The following is a 16,216-nucleotide window of genomic DNA, read 5'->3' as shown; positions in this document are numbered from 1 at the left end:
ATATCAGTCTTTTTTTATTGGTATCCAATTGATTTCTCGCATTTTTTCTATTTTAAATTTCATATCTACCTTTCTTCAGCATTAATCTCATGGCTGTATTTTGAAGTATTTCCAATGTAATTTAATTATTTTATTTAGTTTATATCCTTGTCTTATATTGTAATATGCAAACAAATACTTGTACATACAGTAACCTACGCAAATAAAAAATATCAGAAAAATACTTTTATCTTCGTATTGAATAGTCATAATATTGTCATAGTTGTAATAAGCAACATATAAATATTTGTGCCATGATTGGAGACAAATATTTAATTTTCGGGGGTATTTTAGATGAGTTGTAAATTAATCACAGCTAGAAAATGGGAGTCAAGTTGTGGTAGCCCAGAACTCCAGACTTCTGATTCTATTGTGATGATGAATAAGTACATTAAGAGGACACAGAAGATTATCGAATCGTAACGGTTGTTGTCATTTAAAATACTCACCGCACATAGCAAACAAGTATCTTCTAAATCAGAGGTCCTCAAACATTTTTATCCCGTAGACCACGTGCCGATTTTTCCTGTTTTGGGTATCCCCCTTGCTTCTCTAATATAGATTTTTCACAAATTCATTAATTAAAAATGTGATTTTGAAGCTACACAGAGCTACTCACTTTGATAGGGTGTACTGTAGAGAAGATTTTTTTTTTAAATAAAAAAATATGTTGAATTTTACAGTTGTACAAAAAAAATCAAAACGATTCCAAATCTAGTCACACCTTTAAATAAAATAAATACACAAAAAAAATCAATGTATGGTTTGAAATATACTATCCGAATTAAGTGGTTTATTATATTTACGAAAAGCCAAAATTTTGGTAAATATAAATAGGATCTACTCTTGTGGACCCCCATTTACATCTCGTGCACTCCCAATTTTTTTATTTCACTTCTATGGACCTCTAGCACTGACCTCTTACGCCACCCGAGTTTACCTTCGAGAGTCCATATATAGACCATTTTGGAAATTCAATAGATCGAAATGAAATCAGTTTGTTTCTCTGTGTACCACTTTATTTTTAAAACCGCCTAGTTTTGGGAAAACACTTTACCTTCTTCAGGGCTTTCTATCCCTAAATACGCACACAAATCCCCAGTTCCTACCCCCTCTCTCCTCACTTAGCCTCACCCACTCTACCCTCACTGTGTATATTTTAAATATATTATGTTAGTTTGTAATAACCTCGAAGAAGGCATAGTGTTTTGGCTTAACTAATTTGTTATTAAATTTTTAAAAGGTAAATTGGTTCTTAAAAAAACAAAGTTATTTCATTTAAATCATTTAATTCACAACTTCAATTTCATTTCATTTTACTTTTCAAAAGATATAAAAAATATTATTATGTATCAACTACAGAGTATAAATAAAAAATGAAATGTTATTTTTGTAAAATAAATGTAGAAATCCGTAAGGGATAAAAAATATATTTTCAAATATAATTTTTTTATTAAAAATCAAATGAATAATAATGTTCCACAAAATAAATGCTTCAAACAGGGAATTAATGCTCTTACTACAGCAATTGAATAACATTGAAGCAAAGTCATGAAGGGATTTGCATACTGTCAAGCAAAGCTTGTATTTTATTATCTCTGGGCTTCTTAACCAGTGCAAATCTTGAAGATGTTGTGAGATGTGAGAATATTTTTTTACTCCCGTAATAAGCCTTATTGCTGCCCATTGCCAATTGGAAACCAGGAACTAGAATCATAACCACTTATGCGCTATGTAGCTGCAATACGTGTTGGGATAATTATTGTACAGTGCCCTTAAGGTGGTTTTCACAAAAATAGCTTTATATAAATTATTTATAATAATAATAATAGGGACTGATCGAGTGATCTTGTTTTACTTCGATTTTCATGTTACTACTTTTCTTTGTAATAAAGGTAACCTTATACTGAATTTGTTTCTGTGCCGTAATGCTCGTAATACAATAAACTCGTGAAAACCAAAATTGAAATACTTTTGTAAAATTTGCCTAACTCATTTTGTAGTATTATTCGTTTTAATCCTGGGGATTGGTTTGCAGCAAAGTCCTGCATCTCGCCCTCCATTGGTCTCCATTATCTGCAGCCCTCTTCAGCTTGACATATGAGACGCAGTTTAAATCCTCGCACACGTGCTCCAAATATTCCCGCCGGGGCGCCCTCTGTAGTTTATCCACTCAGCCATTCCCTCTATGATGTCATGCAGAAGACCCTCATGGCGTATAATGTGGCCGATCCATTGAGCTTGCCTCAATAAGATGGTTTTGATTAGGTGCCTCCCTTCTTCGATTCTGCTGAGAACCTTGTCATTAGTGATGTGGTCTCTCCAGAAAATTCCTAATATTTTTCTGTAGCACTACATCTCGAAGGCCTCTAGTCTTTTTTATCTATTTCGGTAAGGCACCATGTTATATTATAGTATTTAAAACATTATTTAACAGCCATAAAAGAAAATAAAAAAAGTATTTCAAATGGTTAGGTTTGTAATGAAACGCATGTATTTACTGATTTGACGTTTCCGTTGGGGTTATCTATCTCGCTCATGGATTAATTATTTCTAGAATTTTAAATCGATTTAAAGTGATCCAATGGGAGATAACGAGTATTTCACTAGTGAAGAATTGTCAACCGCCCCTGTAAAATATGAATGTAAGCCATTTTTTATTCGTTTCACCACCTTGTTTTGTCGATTTTCCACACTTCCCGAAAGCATTTCGACATAATGCGTCACTCTTTCGCACACGCGCATAGTACTTACGCATATATACCTATTTCGGTAATTTGGCGGGTAAATTCTGGGAATTGGCGTTTAGGCTATTTGATCAAAATGATAACACTTTATTTTGAATTGGTTTGTTTCATCTAATGTATGTTTCTGTTGATTTTCAGATCTTGATCATACGGCGGATGTCCAGTAAGTATCGATAAGGAAGATAATATGTAAAGCAATCTTATCTTACACCATTTTACGAAAAATTTCAACAGTCAACAATCAATCCTAGCTCATTCTCAGTAGTATCTACATATATAACAGTATATAACAGCTGGCCAGAATGTCTATATTACATGCATATAGAATAGAGCTTCGGATGTTTATGTACTGATGTATGTTTTCACTAAGAAAATAGCATTTAACCATCAGTTGATAATTGTAAATAATTATCGTCCATTCATAATATTCTTTAATTCAAAATTTAACATATTTTTTTCTTAAATGTTTAAACCAAATTTACTAAGCAAGATATGGTTTTAGACGGAAAAAATCGTAAGAATGAAATTTTCTTAAAATATTTTTGTTAAAAAAGTAGTTTTTCTTAAGCAAAAAATCGATAATAAAAATGACGATTATGTCTAATAATAAAGTACCTACTCAAGTATAAAATTTGCATACCTATCAAATTATTGTATGGGCAGTACAATGACCTTATAATTTGAATTTTTGTAATTCTAACAGGTGTTTGTGCAAGAAATTCTATGAACAACAATCATATAAATAATGAGTCAAAAATATTTTCTTGTATCGACGTGTCATGTAATATTCTTTATTTCATTTCAGGATACATGCCTGGGGAAATACTCTAATAGAAGCATTCGAACAAAGCGGGATGGCGATGTTCGCTTACATGACGGAAATGGACTATGTCGAAATAAAGAAATGCGAGGAAATTGAGGTGGAAGCCGATGATATGATCGGTCTCCTATATAGGTTTCTTGACGAGCTGTTATTTTTGTTTTCGGCCGAGCCCTTTTTGATTTGCAAAAAGTTACAGATTTTAGAATTCAATACCTCGGAATTTAGAATTAGGTGCAAATGCTTCGGGGAGGAATTCACCCTCGGGAAGCACCCCCAAGGAACCGAAGTCAAAGCGATCACTTATTCTGCAATGCAAATTGTCGAGCCGTCCCAAGATACACCTTATGAAATATTTGTTATTATCGATATTTGATCTTTTATATTTATGATTTATGTTAATTAATAAATTTTCTTAAAATAAGCCCTTTCTTATTAATCGACATTAGAAAATCAGCTTCATATCCTGTCATTCATTACGCCATGTTTGTTTACAACAATTCACTACGTTTATTGACACTGTGAAGGTTAGGTCCGTTCGCGGAAAAGCTCTATTTGATTCTCCATTATCCAGGGTATTTAGTGTACATATTAGTGAAGATAATTCAGTTAAGTAATATGAGTTGGAAATTTACGGAAAATGGGGTGTAATTTGGACGTTCTTGGGGTTTGAATAGGGGTTGGTTCTTCTGCGCATGCGTAGTTTCTTCGCGCCACCGCTACAGCGGGCTGGGTGCCAGATGTTCAGAAAAGCTCGATTGCAACGGTTGTCGCGTGTGTAGTAAATATTTCTGAACCGGAGAATTGCACTATTTTGCGCATTTTACAGTTCAATTTCATTTCAATGGACCGCGCCATGTACATAGTTTTCGGCTATTTTTAAAAATCGACCGCTTTTCTTTTATATATGATTATATGTGAGCGTCCCGACAGCTGCAAGTCCCTTGCATACATAACAAGCGGCATAGCGGCGGACATTTTATTTCTAGTTCTCGACAATGTAGCGATCGCATTTTGAAAAATCTTATGTACCGATTAGCGGCCCGCGAGCGACATCAGTTCGATTTCGAGTCACCAAATTCAACAGTAAGTAAACCAACGCTCTTATTTCACTATTTTTCTCTCAATTATGATCGGAATTCTAATGACCAGCCACCCGAAAGAGATTCAATTTTCGCTTTCGTAGGCATGGTATTCAATCCAATTTTGGCCTCGCGAAGTGACGTAAGCATAGTTATAATAGGAATTATTTTTCTGTATACCCTTTCGATGCAATTACGTTACAAAATAACGATAAATTCGGTCGATTTATGGGTTTTCACGCCTTGATTTCAGTAACGTGTTTGGCTCGCGTTCCCAACCTATACGCGAGAGTATGGGGGAGAAATTTCGACTTTGTCTCGTGCACTCTTTGCAGTTTTTCTTTTAAATGTTGACGGGATGTTAGGTTGATGAATTATTTGTACAATTTTGTCAGAAATGCCTCGCGGCGTTAAGAGGGCGGCCATGACCGAAGTGGGGCAGATGGAATGTACGGTCAACAAGCACGGAGTGCCCATCATCAGGAGGGTGATACACGGGTCTCCGGACGCTAGCTACTCCAAGAATGAAGATCCGCAGACCACGTTCGCGGAGGAAGTCAGCCCGAGTCACACGGTTGGCTACCACTTAGTGGACCATGGATATGGAGTCACTCCTCAGCACCAGATTATGAGAGAAGCCCCCCTAGTACCACCTAAGACATCGGAGGTTAGTTCTGAATTCTATATTCAATTGTTTTTTCCCATTTTCACCCACACAAAGATGTACCTTCCCATTTTCCTGGTCTTTTTTTTTCATTATCTATTTTTAGTTTCAGTGGTATGTTTCCCTAATCTATGTATTACTTATTCATCACAATTCCTTTCTATTTGGAGACATATTGTCAAATTTTATTTATTTATAATGCTGTCAAACCTGTTTCAAGGGTTTCAATTAAAACTTGTCTAAATCAGGTTATAGAATATTTTCTCATTTACAATAATCTTCATTTTGTAATAATTTTGACTTGCTTTTTTTAATACGAGCATTTAATATCCATATTTTTTTTAACACCATCCGTAAGTAATACAATGTATTTGCTGTACCATAATACGAAAAATATTTAAATGAGGAAGTTTACTCTTTTTCAAAATTATTTTTTTATTTCGTAATAGACTATTAAACTAAACAATTTTTTTTGTATTTTTATAAATCTTACTATCAGAGCTATGATTTTTTTAAATTTTGTATTTCTGAAATAACTCCGCGTGTGAAGTCAGAGGTTCTTCTCTGTCAGTTCTCCCGATTGGTTCATTTACGGTAAACAAACCGGATATCCTTCACCGCTCCTATATCATTGGTTGGTTCATATGAACCAGTGATGTTGTTTAAAGTAGTGCGTTTTTATTAAAATTTTAAAATAAATTTTTTTTTGTACATTTTTAAGAAACTTTGTTGTACAATTAGATGCTCTAATTTTTACCGGCTAAAGTTCCTCATTGCAAAGAGGTGATGATAAACATTGATCATCATCATCGGCCGTCGCTTGTCCAACGGTGAACATAGGCCTCCCGCTGAAGTGTCCACATCTCCCTATCCCGAGCCAACCGCATCCAACCACTTCTTGCAACCCGTCTTATGTCATCACATAAGTCTTAGGCCTGTAACACTTCTGCCCGTCCTGGGTCGCCATTTGGGGATTTTCTTAGTCCGTGGTTCTGGCCACATGACCAGCCCGGCTCCATTTCTGGTTGGCAACCCTGTGGACCACATCGTTGACCTTTGATCTGGCTCTTATCCATGTGTTGGTTCTTCCGTCTCTCAGCGAAATACCCAGCTTTCGCCTTTCCATAGCTCTTTGTGTCGCTGATAATTTGTGTAGAATTTGTTTGTGAACTAAAGGTTCTTTAAATTTCAAGCAACAGGAAAAACTATGAAGTCTAGGCATTTACAGGGCTTATGATCTGTTGTTGGCTGGTTTATGTGGCCACTTTAAACATTGGAACATTTACCATTATGCCTATGTTTAAAAATCCACATTCCCTCAACTCTTCCATCTGTTGACTTGTGAAGTGAGTGCTGAAACCCCCATCATGTAGGTGAGATTCATCTGGCTGAATCATTTCACCTACTAGGCAACGCCTGAAAACAAATTTTCAATTTTTATACTCCTTATACCAGTTAGTTTAATCAACAATGCTTTAAGTATGTCCAGCCTATCTACATACATTTGGACATACTCATAGAATTGCTAAAAAGTTTCTTCTTCTTAAATGTTTTTTTTTTTTTTTTCGCCTCTAACTGGGGTGTTCTAGCCAGTGTAGAGTTTCAGATTTTACTTATTTAAATATTTGCACATGTGTTGGTACTATACACAAGTTAGTGTGTTAGTATTTAATTTAATTTATAATATTATAGGTTCTAACCCCACTCTACCCCAACTTGAGTTCCATTTTCTAATAGTAAGTTATTTACAACTCGTTTAAATGGCCACCAAAATTTAAATATTTGGTTAGATTATAAGAATGCTAATATTATTATTTTTTTAATTTTTAAATTACATATTTACATACAATTTTGAATACATGTTTATTGGGTGAGAACAAGAGAGTTCGAATATGAGTAGGGAATGGGACGTTGATATCGGACAGGTCAGATAGGAACTCAGGATAACAAATCGTTTGTGGGGCATCCAAAAAAGCATGATCTAGATCTTCCTCCTCAAGCTGACATTCGCACATGGCGGAGTCCTGGACATGGATTCAGAACAAATGAGAACCGTCCCCAATGTGCATTCTGCAAATAGAAGATGTCTCAAATTTGTTCAGAATGCCTTTGGAAAACCAAGGTTTTTCTATTACATTTGGTTTCAATTGGAAACGGTGTCTTTTGCGGCTTGGGAGAAGCTACCCAATATTTTAGCCATATGCGAATATGCTTCTCCTTTATCATAACGAGATCGCCTGAGAGGAGGTGTTAAAAAGTTTAATCAATATTTTGAGTTTGTCCAAATTTTTGTAGACAAGGACTGGATTCAACTCCCTGGGGAGCTGTTTATATTAACATATTACAACAGAGATGAAGAACATTTAAGAGAAGGTAATATAGAAGTCTAGGCATCTACGGGGCTTATGACCCGTCATTGGCTGGTTTAAGTGGCAAGTTTACACACTGCAACACCATTCTGCCAATATTTGAACATCTATATTCCGTAAATTCTTCCATCTGTTGATGTTTGATGATGAGATTTCGAGGTTTGCAATATGTAAATAACACAAATGTATAGTTTTAAAATTTGTTATTAAATATACATTTCTTCCTTGTTCACATGTGATGGTGCATAGGGCACTGAAGTGACACTCATTGCAATCTAGCTTTATCATTTATTATGCAAAGGGACACACTTCAGATGCAGTCTGAGGAAAAAATATCGTATTGAAAAAATACTCACAAACAATTTTTTTTATGGTTAACCTTGCTAGAAACCAAACCTGAGACATTTAGCATGGTAGTCAAATGAATCTAAGAATCTCTTTGATAAGGTATCACGAGAGTCTGAAAGTCAGAGGGCATATGGCCTGTCATTAGCTTATTCAAGTAATCGCACTGTAAAGCATTCATCATTTTGCCTGTGTTTAAACACCTGTATTTAATGAATTCTTCTATTCAACAATATTTTCTAATTTGTCCAAAAGATTGTAGACATCTGCTGGATTTCACCCCCCTGGGCTGGAATTCCAAACGCTCTCGTGGCCGTATTATCTTGTGTATTTACATACAAAATAAACGAGAAAAACTGTTTTCTCGTGCCACAAGAGTGGTTCAGAGTAGCACCCCTGGGGAGTTATTAATCAACACATTACGCATTAAGATAGAGAACATTTTAGAGAAGGAAATGGAAGACTAGGCATTTTCAGGGCTTATGCCCTGTCATTTGGTTTTAAGTGATCACTTTTCACACGCTAACATTCACCATTCTGCCTATGTTTAAACATCCACATTTCCTCAACTCTCCCACCTGTTGACTTTATGTGCAGTGAAAGAGCTGAAACCTTTATTGATGTTTGTGAGATTCATCTGACTGAATTATTTCACCTACGAGGCAATGCCTGAAAATATTCTCCGATTTTTGCACTTCTTTTTGTACCAGTTAGTTTAATCAGCAATATTTTGAGTTTGTCTGAATTTTCGACTTGGACTGGGTTTCACCCTTTAGGAAATTATCAATATTAAGAATCGGATTGTGGCCCGGTGGCTAGTGTTGCGGACTCGCAGATCACAGGTCCCAGGTTCGCACACTGCTCCATCATATTTCTATTTTCTAATATTGAGTTATTTAAAATTTGTTGGAAATGGCCCCCAAAATTAAAATATTTTGGTAGGTAATAGACTGACCTTCAGACCAGCCATCGCTTTCGAAAGAGCTGGTCTGAAGGTCACGAAAAAGTCAATAAGATATTGTTTTAAATTGAATATTACAACCAGAATTATCTTCTTTTCTCAAAAAAAGAGAATACGATCCTATAAAAAAAGGTTTCAATTAAAGTATTTCAATTTTTTTTAAAGTATTACCGAAGGCATAATTTTAAGTAGAAATAATGGAAAATGTCACAAAAATGTCTGTGATTTAAATGAACGGTAACATGAGACGAGGACGACCGAGGAAGAAGTGGCATGATCAGATAAACCAAAATCTTAAGTCTGGTCATGTCAAAAGCAGACAGAACCGAAGGGCATGTATGACAAGATGTATGAATGTGGAAGAAGCTAGGAATATATGTCAGGATTGACGTGTGTGGCGGTCCATTCTCTCTGCCTACCCCTACGGAAATGGCGTGATGGTAGTAGTAGTAAAAATAAGATTTATTTAAAGAAATGATTTTAAGCATGTTCAGTTTTTTATGTTTTATTATACAAATAACTAAACACAAGATAAAAGGTTGTTTTTAGGAAGAAAACTTCTTAAAAAAAATGGTAAAAATCTCCCTAAACTGTCGATAAACTCTATCCGCCTTTACTGAATTATGCTTGTCGAGAGTATTAAAAGTCACATAGTAAAAAAGCAAACTATTACGAATTACGTAAAGTTTTCTTATTCGTATTTATTTATTCATTCAAAATTACACTCGTTTAAATATTAATGAACTTATTAATGCTTTTTAGGCTGTGCCCGTGTTAGCCATAATAATAAACAATAAAAAATACATAGTAAAATGAATTAAATGAAATTATAATAACATGTGATGCAATAGAATAACAATCCAGAAAAACAAGGTGTATTTAATGAAATTCCAAAGAAGACAATGTAAAAAAAATAATCATATAAATATTAAAATATAAATTATAAAATTTTTGATTCATACATTATCAAAAATCCAAAATAATAGTATCATTGAAATCAATAGAAAAAAATACAAAAACATAATTGAAGTGATAATTGAGATATGGTTTCTATAAACTCACTCTATACTATAAATGAACATAGTTATGCAGAAAGCAGCCAGTCCACAATTTTGGAAAAATTGGATATTGATGTTGTCGGGTGCAGTAAGGTCAATTCTATGTCCCGCTGAAAACAGCCAGACCGCTTTCATACAAAAAATTGTTTTAATCACTTTCTGAAAATGGTGTCCATCACAAAAACGGCATTTCTCAATTTGCTGAAAACACCCACAGCACTAGAAAAATCTTAACGCATTTTAATAATTATTGAAACTGGTCAAATATATACTTAAATTCTTGTTTTTTATATTAAAAAAACTCATTTATTCATTGTTTATCATTTGTTAAAGCCAAAAGCATTCAAACTGATTTGTTTATTCACTCATTTCACAAAGGTGCTATTATCTCAGTTTCACTTTTCTATAGCTGGCTGCTTTCTGCATAACTACATTCAAATAGTAAGACACGAGAGTAACAAATAATATGCCAAATACCATTGAGTACTAAATTAAATTATACAAAATGAAAAAACATAAAAATATCAAGATACACAAAAAGCAAATAAAAGTATGGAAGGAAAGCAGATTAGTCAATTTTTGCTAATCTCGAACTTAAAAAAGATTGACAATCTCGTCCCTATCGATTAAGTCACCTTATTGAGGTTTGCCTCTTAAAAGTCACAATTTTACACTTCGAATGGTATACCCGACACAAAACGGACTTATTCAGGGTTAGTAATTTTTGTCTGAACGCCGACAGTCTGTCGGATATTTTATTAAAACAAAAACATAGCTTTCCTAAAAAAAGTAATGTTAATATTTAAAAATACTTAGCATGCTAATTGAAATAGCGTTGCATGTTGAACTCTGCCGCTAATCATATTTTACATAGGTTGATGACCTTTCTTTATTGGTTATCCTGGATTTAAAATAAAATACATGCCTAGGCATTCATATTTCCCTTTCAAAAATTTGTTAGATGTTTGTCAATTGTTTTTAATTGATATTAATGTAATTATATTGTTGTAAATTAATAATCATTCACTTTTTAGTATACTCTCAATTTGACCACAATCTAAATTGGTTAATGATATCTAAAACCACACCCATAAATAAATTATTATTGACCAGCTCTCTGTAACAACAAACAGACAAATCAACATGCCGTTTCTCTATAGGGGTAGTCAGAAAGGATAGAATGTCACATCATACATCTCATGCACACACGTTGATTATTCTGACTATTGACCTGTCCATATTCAAGTGTCTGTTGGATTTGGTCATATCATGTCTTTCTCGATCTTCCTCGTTTTCTACATCCACATTCTAGAATTGTAAATCTTTTTCGTCCTTTCGCGGTCCATTCGCTCTACATGTCCAAACCACGCAGCTACCCTCTCCTGATTATGTTGATAATGCTTGTCTTAGTTTTGCATACTGCACCGATGACATTTGAATTCGACAGCAATCATCACGTTTGGATTGGTTTTTTTTCCAGCTTTGACCCTATATTTATTTCCTAAAATTTAAAAGATAGGGAGCCAGATTTTGTTAAATTTTAATATTGCATTCTATTAAACTCATTCAGGAAAAAAAATGACATTAATATGTCTAAAATCCGACCAATATATTCATATATGTAAACAACATCACCTATTGCCTCTGCAAAAACGTCGTGAAATAGCGGATATAATTCATTTACTTAAAATTGCCTCTGGTTCAATTGACTGTCCTGAACTACTATGCAAACTTTCTATCAATGTTCCTTCCAAAGTTTAAAGAAATAAACCTCTTCTTCACATACCTCTTGTTTCATCTAATTATAGGCAAAATTCATATTTATGGCGAACTTTTAATGTTATAAATAAATCATTTAATATAGATTTATTTGCAAATAATCTTAATGACGCACGGTGTTTGCTTTCAAAATAATTCTTAGTATTTTTTCTTTTCTTTTGAATTTCCATTTAATTACTATTAATTTTATGTTCGAGAATCTTTTTTAACTGACTGTGATGCTACTTGTGAAAACCTGTAATTGGCTTATTTGTTATTTGTTTTGTTATATATATAAGATAATTATAGCTGTTGGTTATCCAAATAAAAAAAAAAGAAATAAAAAAAAAATTAATGAGCCCATTTTAGCCGTCTACCCTTCATTCGTGCATCTCTTGGTAACTTTGTATGTGTAAAGTAATTTTCCTTTTTCAATTCATCATTGTACCTGATCCGTACAGGATGCTCACGGCACAGCAATTGTATACCTAATGCTGCATATCTTTGATCATCTGGTTCATTAAAGTAAGGTGAGCTGTCGTACACTTCAGGTGCCAGTGACTGATATATTGCAGTGTACAACCACGTTGAATTTGCCAGGAATCATTTTCCCCGAATTTGTTAGTATTTACATATTTGTCACTCCCACCGCCGGCACTGCGGCCGGGACCCCACGATCTGAATTGGATTAACTATCAACTATTTTGTTTTAATTTATAGCATCTCTTGTCCTTTATTTCGTGGCGCAGTTGGTTAGACGGGCAATTGTGAAACTTGCGTCGCGGGTTTGTTTACTGCCAGTTACAAGACAAAAATCCAAGAAATATTTTATCTCAATTGTTCTTGTGGCGTATTTTTCATAACTTCCTTAAATATCCCGTCTCTCCCACCTGCTGAAAAGCCTCTAAAATAGAAGCATAGCGGGTTATTCCTTAAAAAATAAATTATGGTAAATTTCCACCAAGAATCTGATAACTTTTGTATTTATTTATTAACGGACTTAGTCCATTCAAAAAATGGCAAACACAAATCTTTATAATACATACAGGCACATTTGAAATAAAATACAAATAAAGAAAATTAAAGCTAGAACAAAAAATTAAATAATAATTACTACCTCGAGACAAGATCTAGTATATCTTAGTGATTTTTTCAATCTAGTAAGACTTGCACCAAAAAGTCCAGATCATGTCTTGAGTTTACAATATTTTTTTTTTTACTATTAACATATTACAACAGAGATTAATAACATTTTAGAGAAGGGAATATTTTTTTTTTTTTTTTTTTATTTATTGGGGATATCAACAGTAATACATGTAATACAAATATAACAAATAACATATACAGAGAATAAAACCAATGACAGATATCCACAGAAATACATTAAATACACGTACAATACATACTAGTGTGTTTGTGTGAGTGTAAGTGAGTGAGAGGGTGGGTGTGTGGGTGTTATATTGGAAAGAGGGTGTCAGGTATCGAAAATATAAATATATATAAAATATTAAGAAATAGAGATAAAATTTAATAAAATAAAATAAAACTTTATTATTGAAACTAAGTATAAGACAAAAAAGAATGTTTTAAGACGCGCATTTTAAATGTTATTTTTTTACAATCAAATGGATCAATAAGGGGAAAGTTCAAATTATATTCACTAGCAAAACGTATAAGTGGAGAGTTCTGGGCATAGTTCATACGAACTGCTGGCACATGAAATAGAGAGCTCGACGTGTGACGGGTGCGGTAGCCGGGGACATTTAATGATAACTCTGACAAAAGAGCCGGACTATCAAGGCGTCCACTGAGTATGTCATGAAGCACCCCCATGTCCAACAGTAGACGGCGATCTTCTAAAGTAAGCAAGTGGTGTTTTTTGCATATAATATAGAAGTATAGGCATCCACAGGGCTTGTGACCTTAATTAACTTGTTATTTTATTTATTTATTCATTTAAATAACGTATCTCTAACTCTATGAGGCCAGAAGCCCTGTGTTGAGTTGGGATGCAACATAATGGAAAGCTGAATCATGCATATTATTAAAAAACACTAAAAATAAAAAATATTTCTTAAACATAAATCTTAATAAACATCTGGACAAATGCTTAATATTATTAAAATCTATGCAATGTCTCGCAGCAGTCTCCTGCAATGGTCTCCTCCCTTAGTCAAAATCCAAACTTTTACACATCTAATGTTTAAGCGGCCACTTTACACACTGTGTAACATTCACCATTCTGCATATATTTGAACATTATTACCTTCAATTCTTCCATCTATTGATGTTTGTGAAGCCAAACACAAGTTTTTTTTTAAACACAATAAACATGGCTTCCCGGAAACTGGAAATATATCAAAACTTGGCTATTCTAAAACGGCTGTTCCCTAGAACTTGTGACGTTTTAAAGTAGTCAATTTTTATTAAAATGTATATTATTTATGAATTTTTTCAAACCTTTTTGAGAAACTTCGCAGTACAATTAAATGCTTAAATTTTTACCCTGTGTAAGAAAACATTTTTTGTTTTAAATTTCAAATTGATTTGTTATCTTGGATTAATAAATATTACAATTTATCACATTGCCCTTTATAGCAGTAAAAATATTGCCAAGTCACAATCTTAGAAAATGGTTTTTGCATTTAATTACGTCGCAGTTATAATAAGGACTACCTATTTCTATAAATATATAAAACTGTTCACAGATATACAATATTTGTTTTGTTCTAAGCAATGGGCACTGATTTGCACTGTGTACAGTAATTGAATACTAGTTCATGGTTATTAAGTAAAAAGAGTTTGCATACAATAGAGAATTTGGCGCATGCAGCATAATTTAAATATATTTGTCATTAAATAGAAGAAAGAAAAAAATAATACCTATTTCAACTGAGACGGAGACCCCTTTCGAGAAGGAAATAAGGTTCAAAAAGTTCATGCGCTTATAGAGGTTTTGATTCGTCATTGACTGGTCTAAGTTTTCGCTTTACTTCTTCAGCCTTGGAGACCCCTTTTGAGAAGGAAATACGGTTCAAAAAGTTAATGCACTCGCAGAGGTTTTGACCTGCCATTGACTGGTTGAAATTTTCGCTTTACTTTTTCTTCAGCCTTATCGTCTCCACCGCTGAATAAAGGCCTCTTCCACATGTCTCCATTCCTCCATATCACCCGCTTTCATCATCCATGTTTTACCGGCTATCGAGGCATCGACCCATCTTTTCTGTGGCCTTCCAACACTTCTTTTGTTTGACCATGGTTTTAGCTTATTCTGGGTGTCCACCTGCCATCAGTTTGCCTCGCCGAGTGTCCTGCCCGCTTCCATTTTGATTTTGCTGCACGATCCGTGATATCCACGTCTCCGGCCCGGCGCCTTATTTCTTAATTTCTTATTCTGTCTCTTGGACATACACCGAGCATCTGTATTTCAATGGATGAATTTCGCTTTACGCACTGTAAAATTTACCATTCTGATCTATCATCTCAATCATCATCATTCCCTTTTCCGCACCTACTGGTGCATAAGCCACTGCATTAGTACACCAATCACAGCGTATCTTGATCATTTTTGTTACATGAAGGTAAGATGATCAGTCTTAATCTTCATGTACCAGTCCAGGGGCTATGAAGTATTTTAGTGTAAAAACATTTTTTAAATATTTTTTTTTTTAATAAAATAAATATTTGCATTTGATTTACCCAAATATTTCATTTTGAGGGGCCATTTTCAACGAGTTGTAAATAACTCATTATTAGAAAATGAGAATCGAGTTGGGGTAGAGTGGGATTCGAACCACGGACCTTTGGTCTGTGAGTCCAAGACACTAGCCACAGGACCACAACCCGATGCAAATTTCGTCAATTTCGTATTAATCATGTCGGGAATCGAACCCGAGACCTCTTGCATAGTAGGCAAACGCGCTTACCATTACACCACGAGGCCGACTAAACAGTGTGCTAAGTTGCCACTTAATCCAGCCAACAAGTCGTGAGCCCTGTAAATTCCTTGACTTCCATATTCCCACTTTTAAAATATTCTTCATCTCCGTTATAATATGATTAAAGTCGCCTTGGGCAGGCACCCGAAATGCGAGACTGATTCTTTTGTCGTCATGTCATAAATGATCGAGATACACTGATTAGTTTACTGATACAGTGCCCTATGCACCATAGTGGATAAGAAAATGATGATTATGATGTACAAATAAATATTCATAATTATATTTTTGTTCAATTTATAATTTGTATTAATAAAAACAAAAATACTTATCTCGGTTTTTATACGAGTCATTTTTGTATACTTTTTCTTGCACATTTTCATCTTTACGGGTAGTAACATTGTGCGATTAAGGAAAATTGAATGCATACATTAT

The 16,216-nt window shown here is 34.1% G+C and overlaps 2 protein-coding genes across 2 annotated transcripts in view; both read left to right on the top strand.

Annotated features, from left to right (window-relative positions):
* The first annotated feature begins 2,528 nt into the window (after positions 1-2,528).
* On the top strand, positions 2,529-4,027 carry Archease (protein archease). The gene is made up of 3 exons (XM_088235165.1): positions 2,529-2,684; positions 2,925-2,949; positions 3,592-4,027. The coding sequence occupies exons 1-3, from the start codon at positions 2,624-2,626 to the stop codon at positions 3,980-3,982; spliced, it is 477 nt and encodes a 158-aa protein (XP_088091291.1). The 5' UTR covers positions 2,529-2,623; the 3' UTR covers positions 3,983-4,027.
* Positions 4,028-4,345: 318 nt separating this feature from the next.
* LOC148275817 (transcription factor E2F5-like) overlaps positions 4,346-16,216 on the top strand; it is a 36,138-nt gene continuing 24,267 nt past the window's right edge. The window contains exons 1-2 of the mRNA XM_088235163.1: positions 4,346-4,692; positions 5,084-5,355. Coding sequence (XP_088091289.1) covers positions 5,086-5,355 — 270 coding nt within the window. The 5' untranslated portion in view covers positions 4,346-4,692; positions 5,084-5,085. The remainder of the gene's footprint in view (positions 4,693-5,083; positions 5,356-16,216) is intronic.

This window comes from Micrasema longulum, unplaced genomic scaffold, assembly GCF_059751315.1.
Source record: "Micrasema longulum isolate JH-2025_06_02 unplaced genomic scaffold, ASM5975131v1 h1tg001339l, whole genome shotgun sequence".
Taxonomy (NCBI): Eukaryota; Metazoa; Arthropoda; class Insecta; order Trichoptera; family Brachycentridae; genus Micrasema; species Micrasema longulum.
This window is presented reverse-complemented; position numbering and strand designations above follow the sequence as displayed.

Bases quoted from the DNA above. Each gene is read 5' to 3' on its own strand.
- Archease (XM_088235165.1), top strand. From the start codon at position 2,624: ATGGGAGATAACGAGTATTTCACTAGTGAAGAATTGTCAACCGCCCCT. The intron at 2,685-2,924 runs GTAAGCCATTTT...GTTGATTTTCAG, and splicing joins CGCCCCTGTAAAATATGAAT to ATCTTGATCATACGGCGGAT. The intron at 2,950-3,591 runs GTAAGTATCGAT...ATTTCATTTCAG, and splicing joins GATCATACGGCGGATGTCCA to GATACATGCCTGGGGAAATA.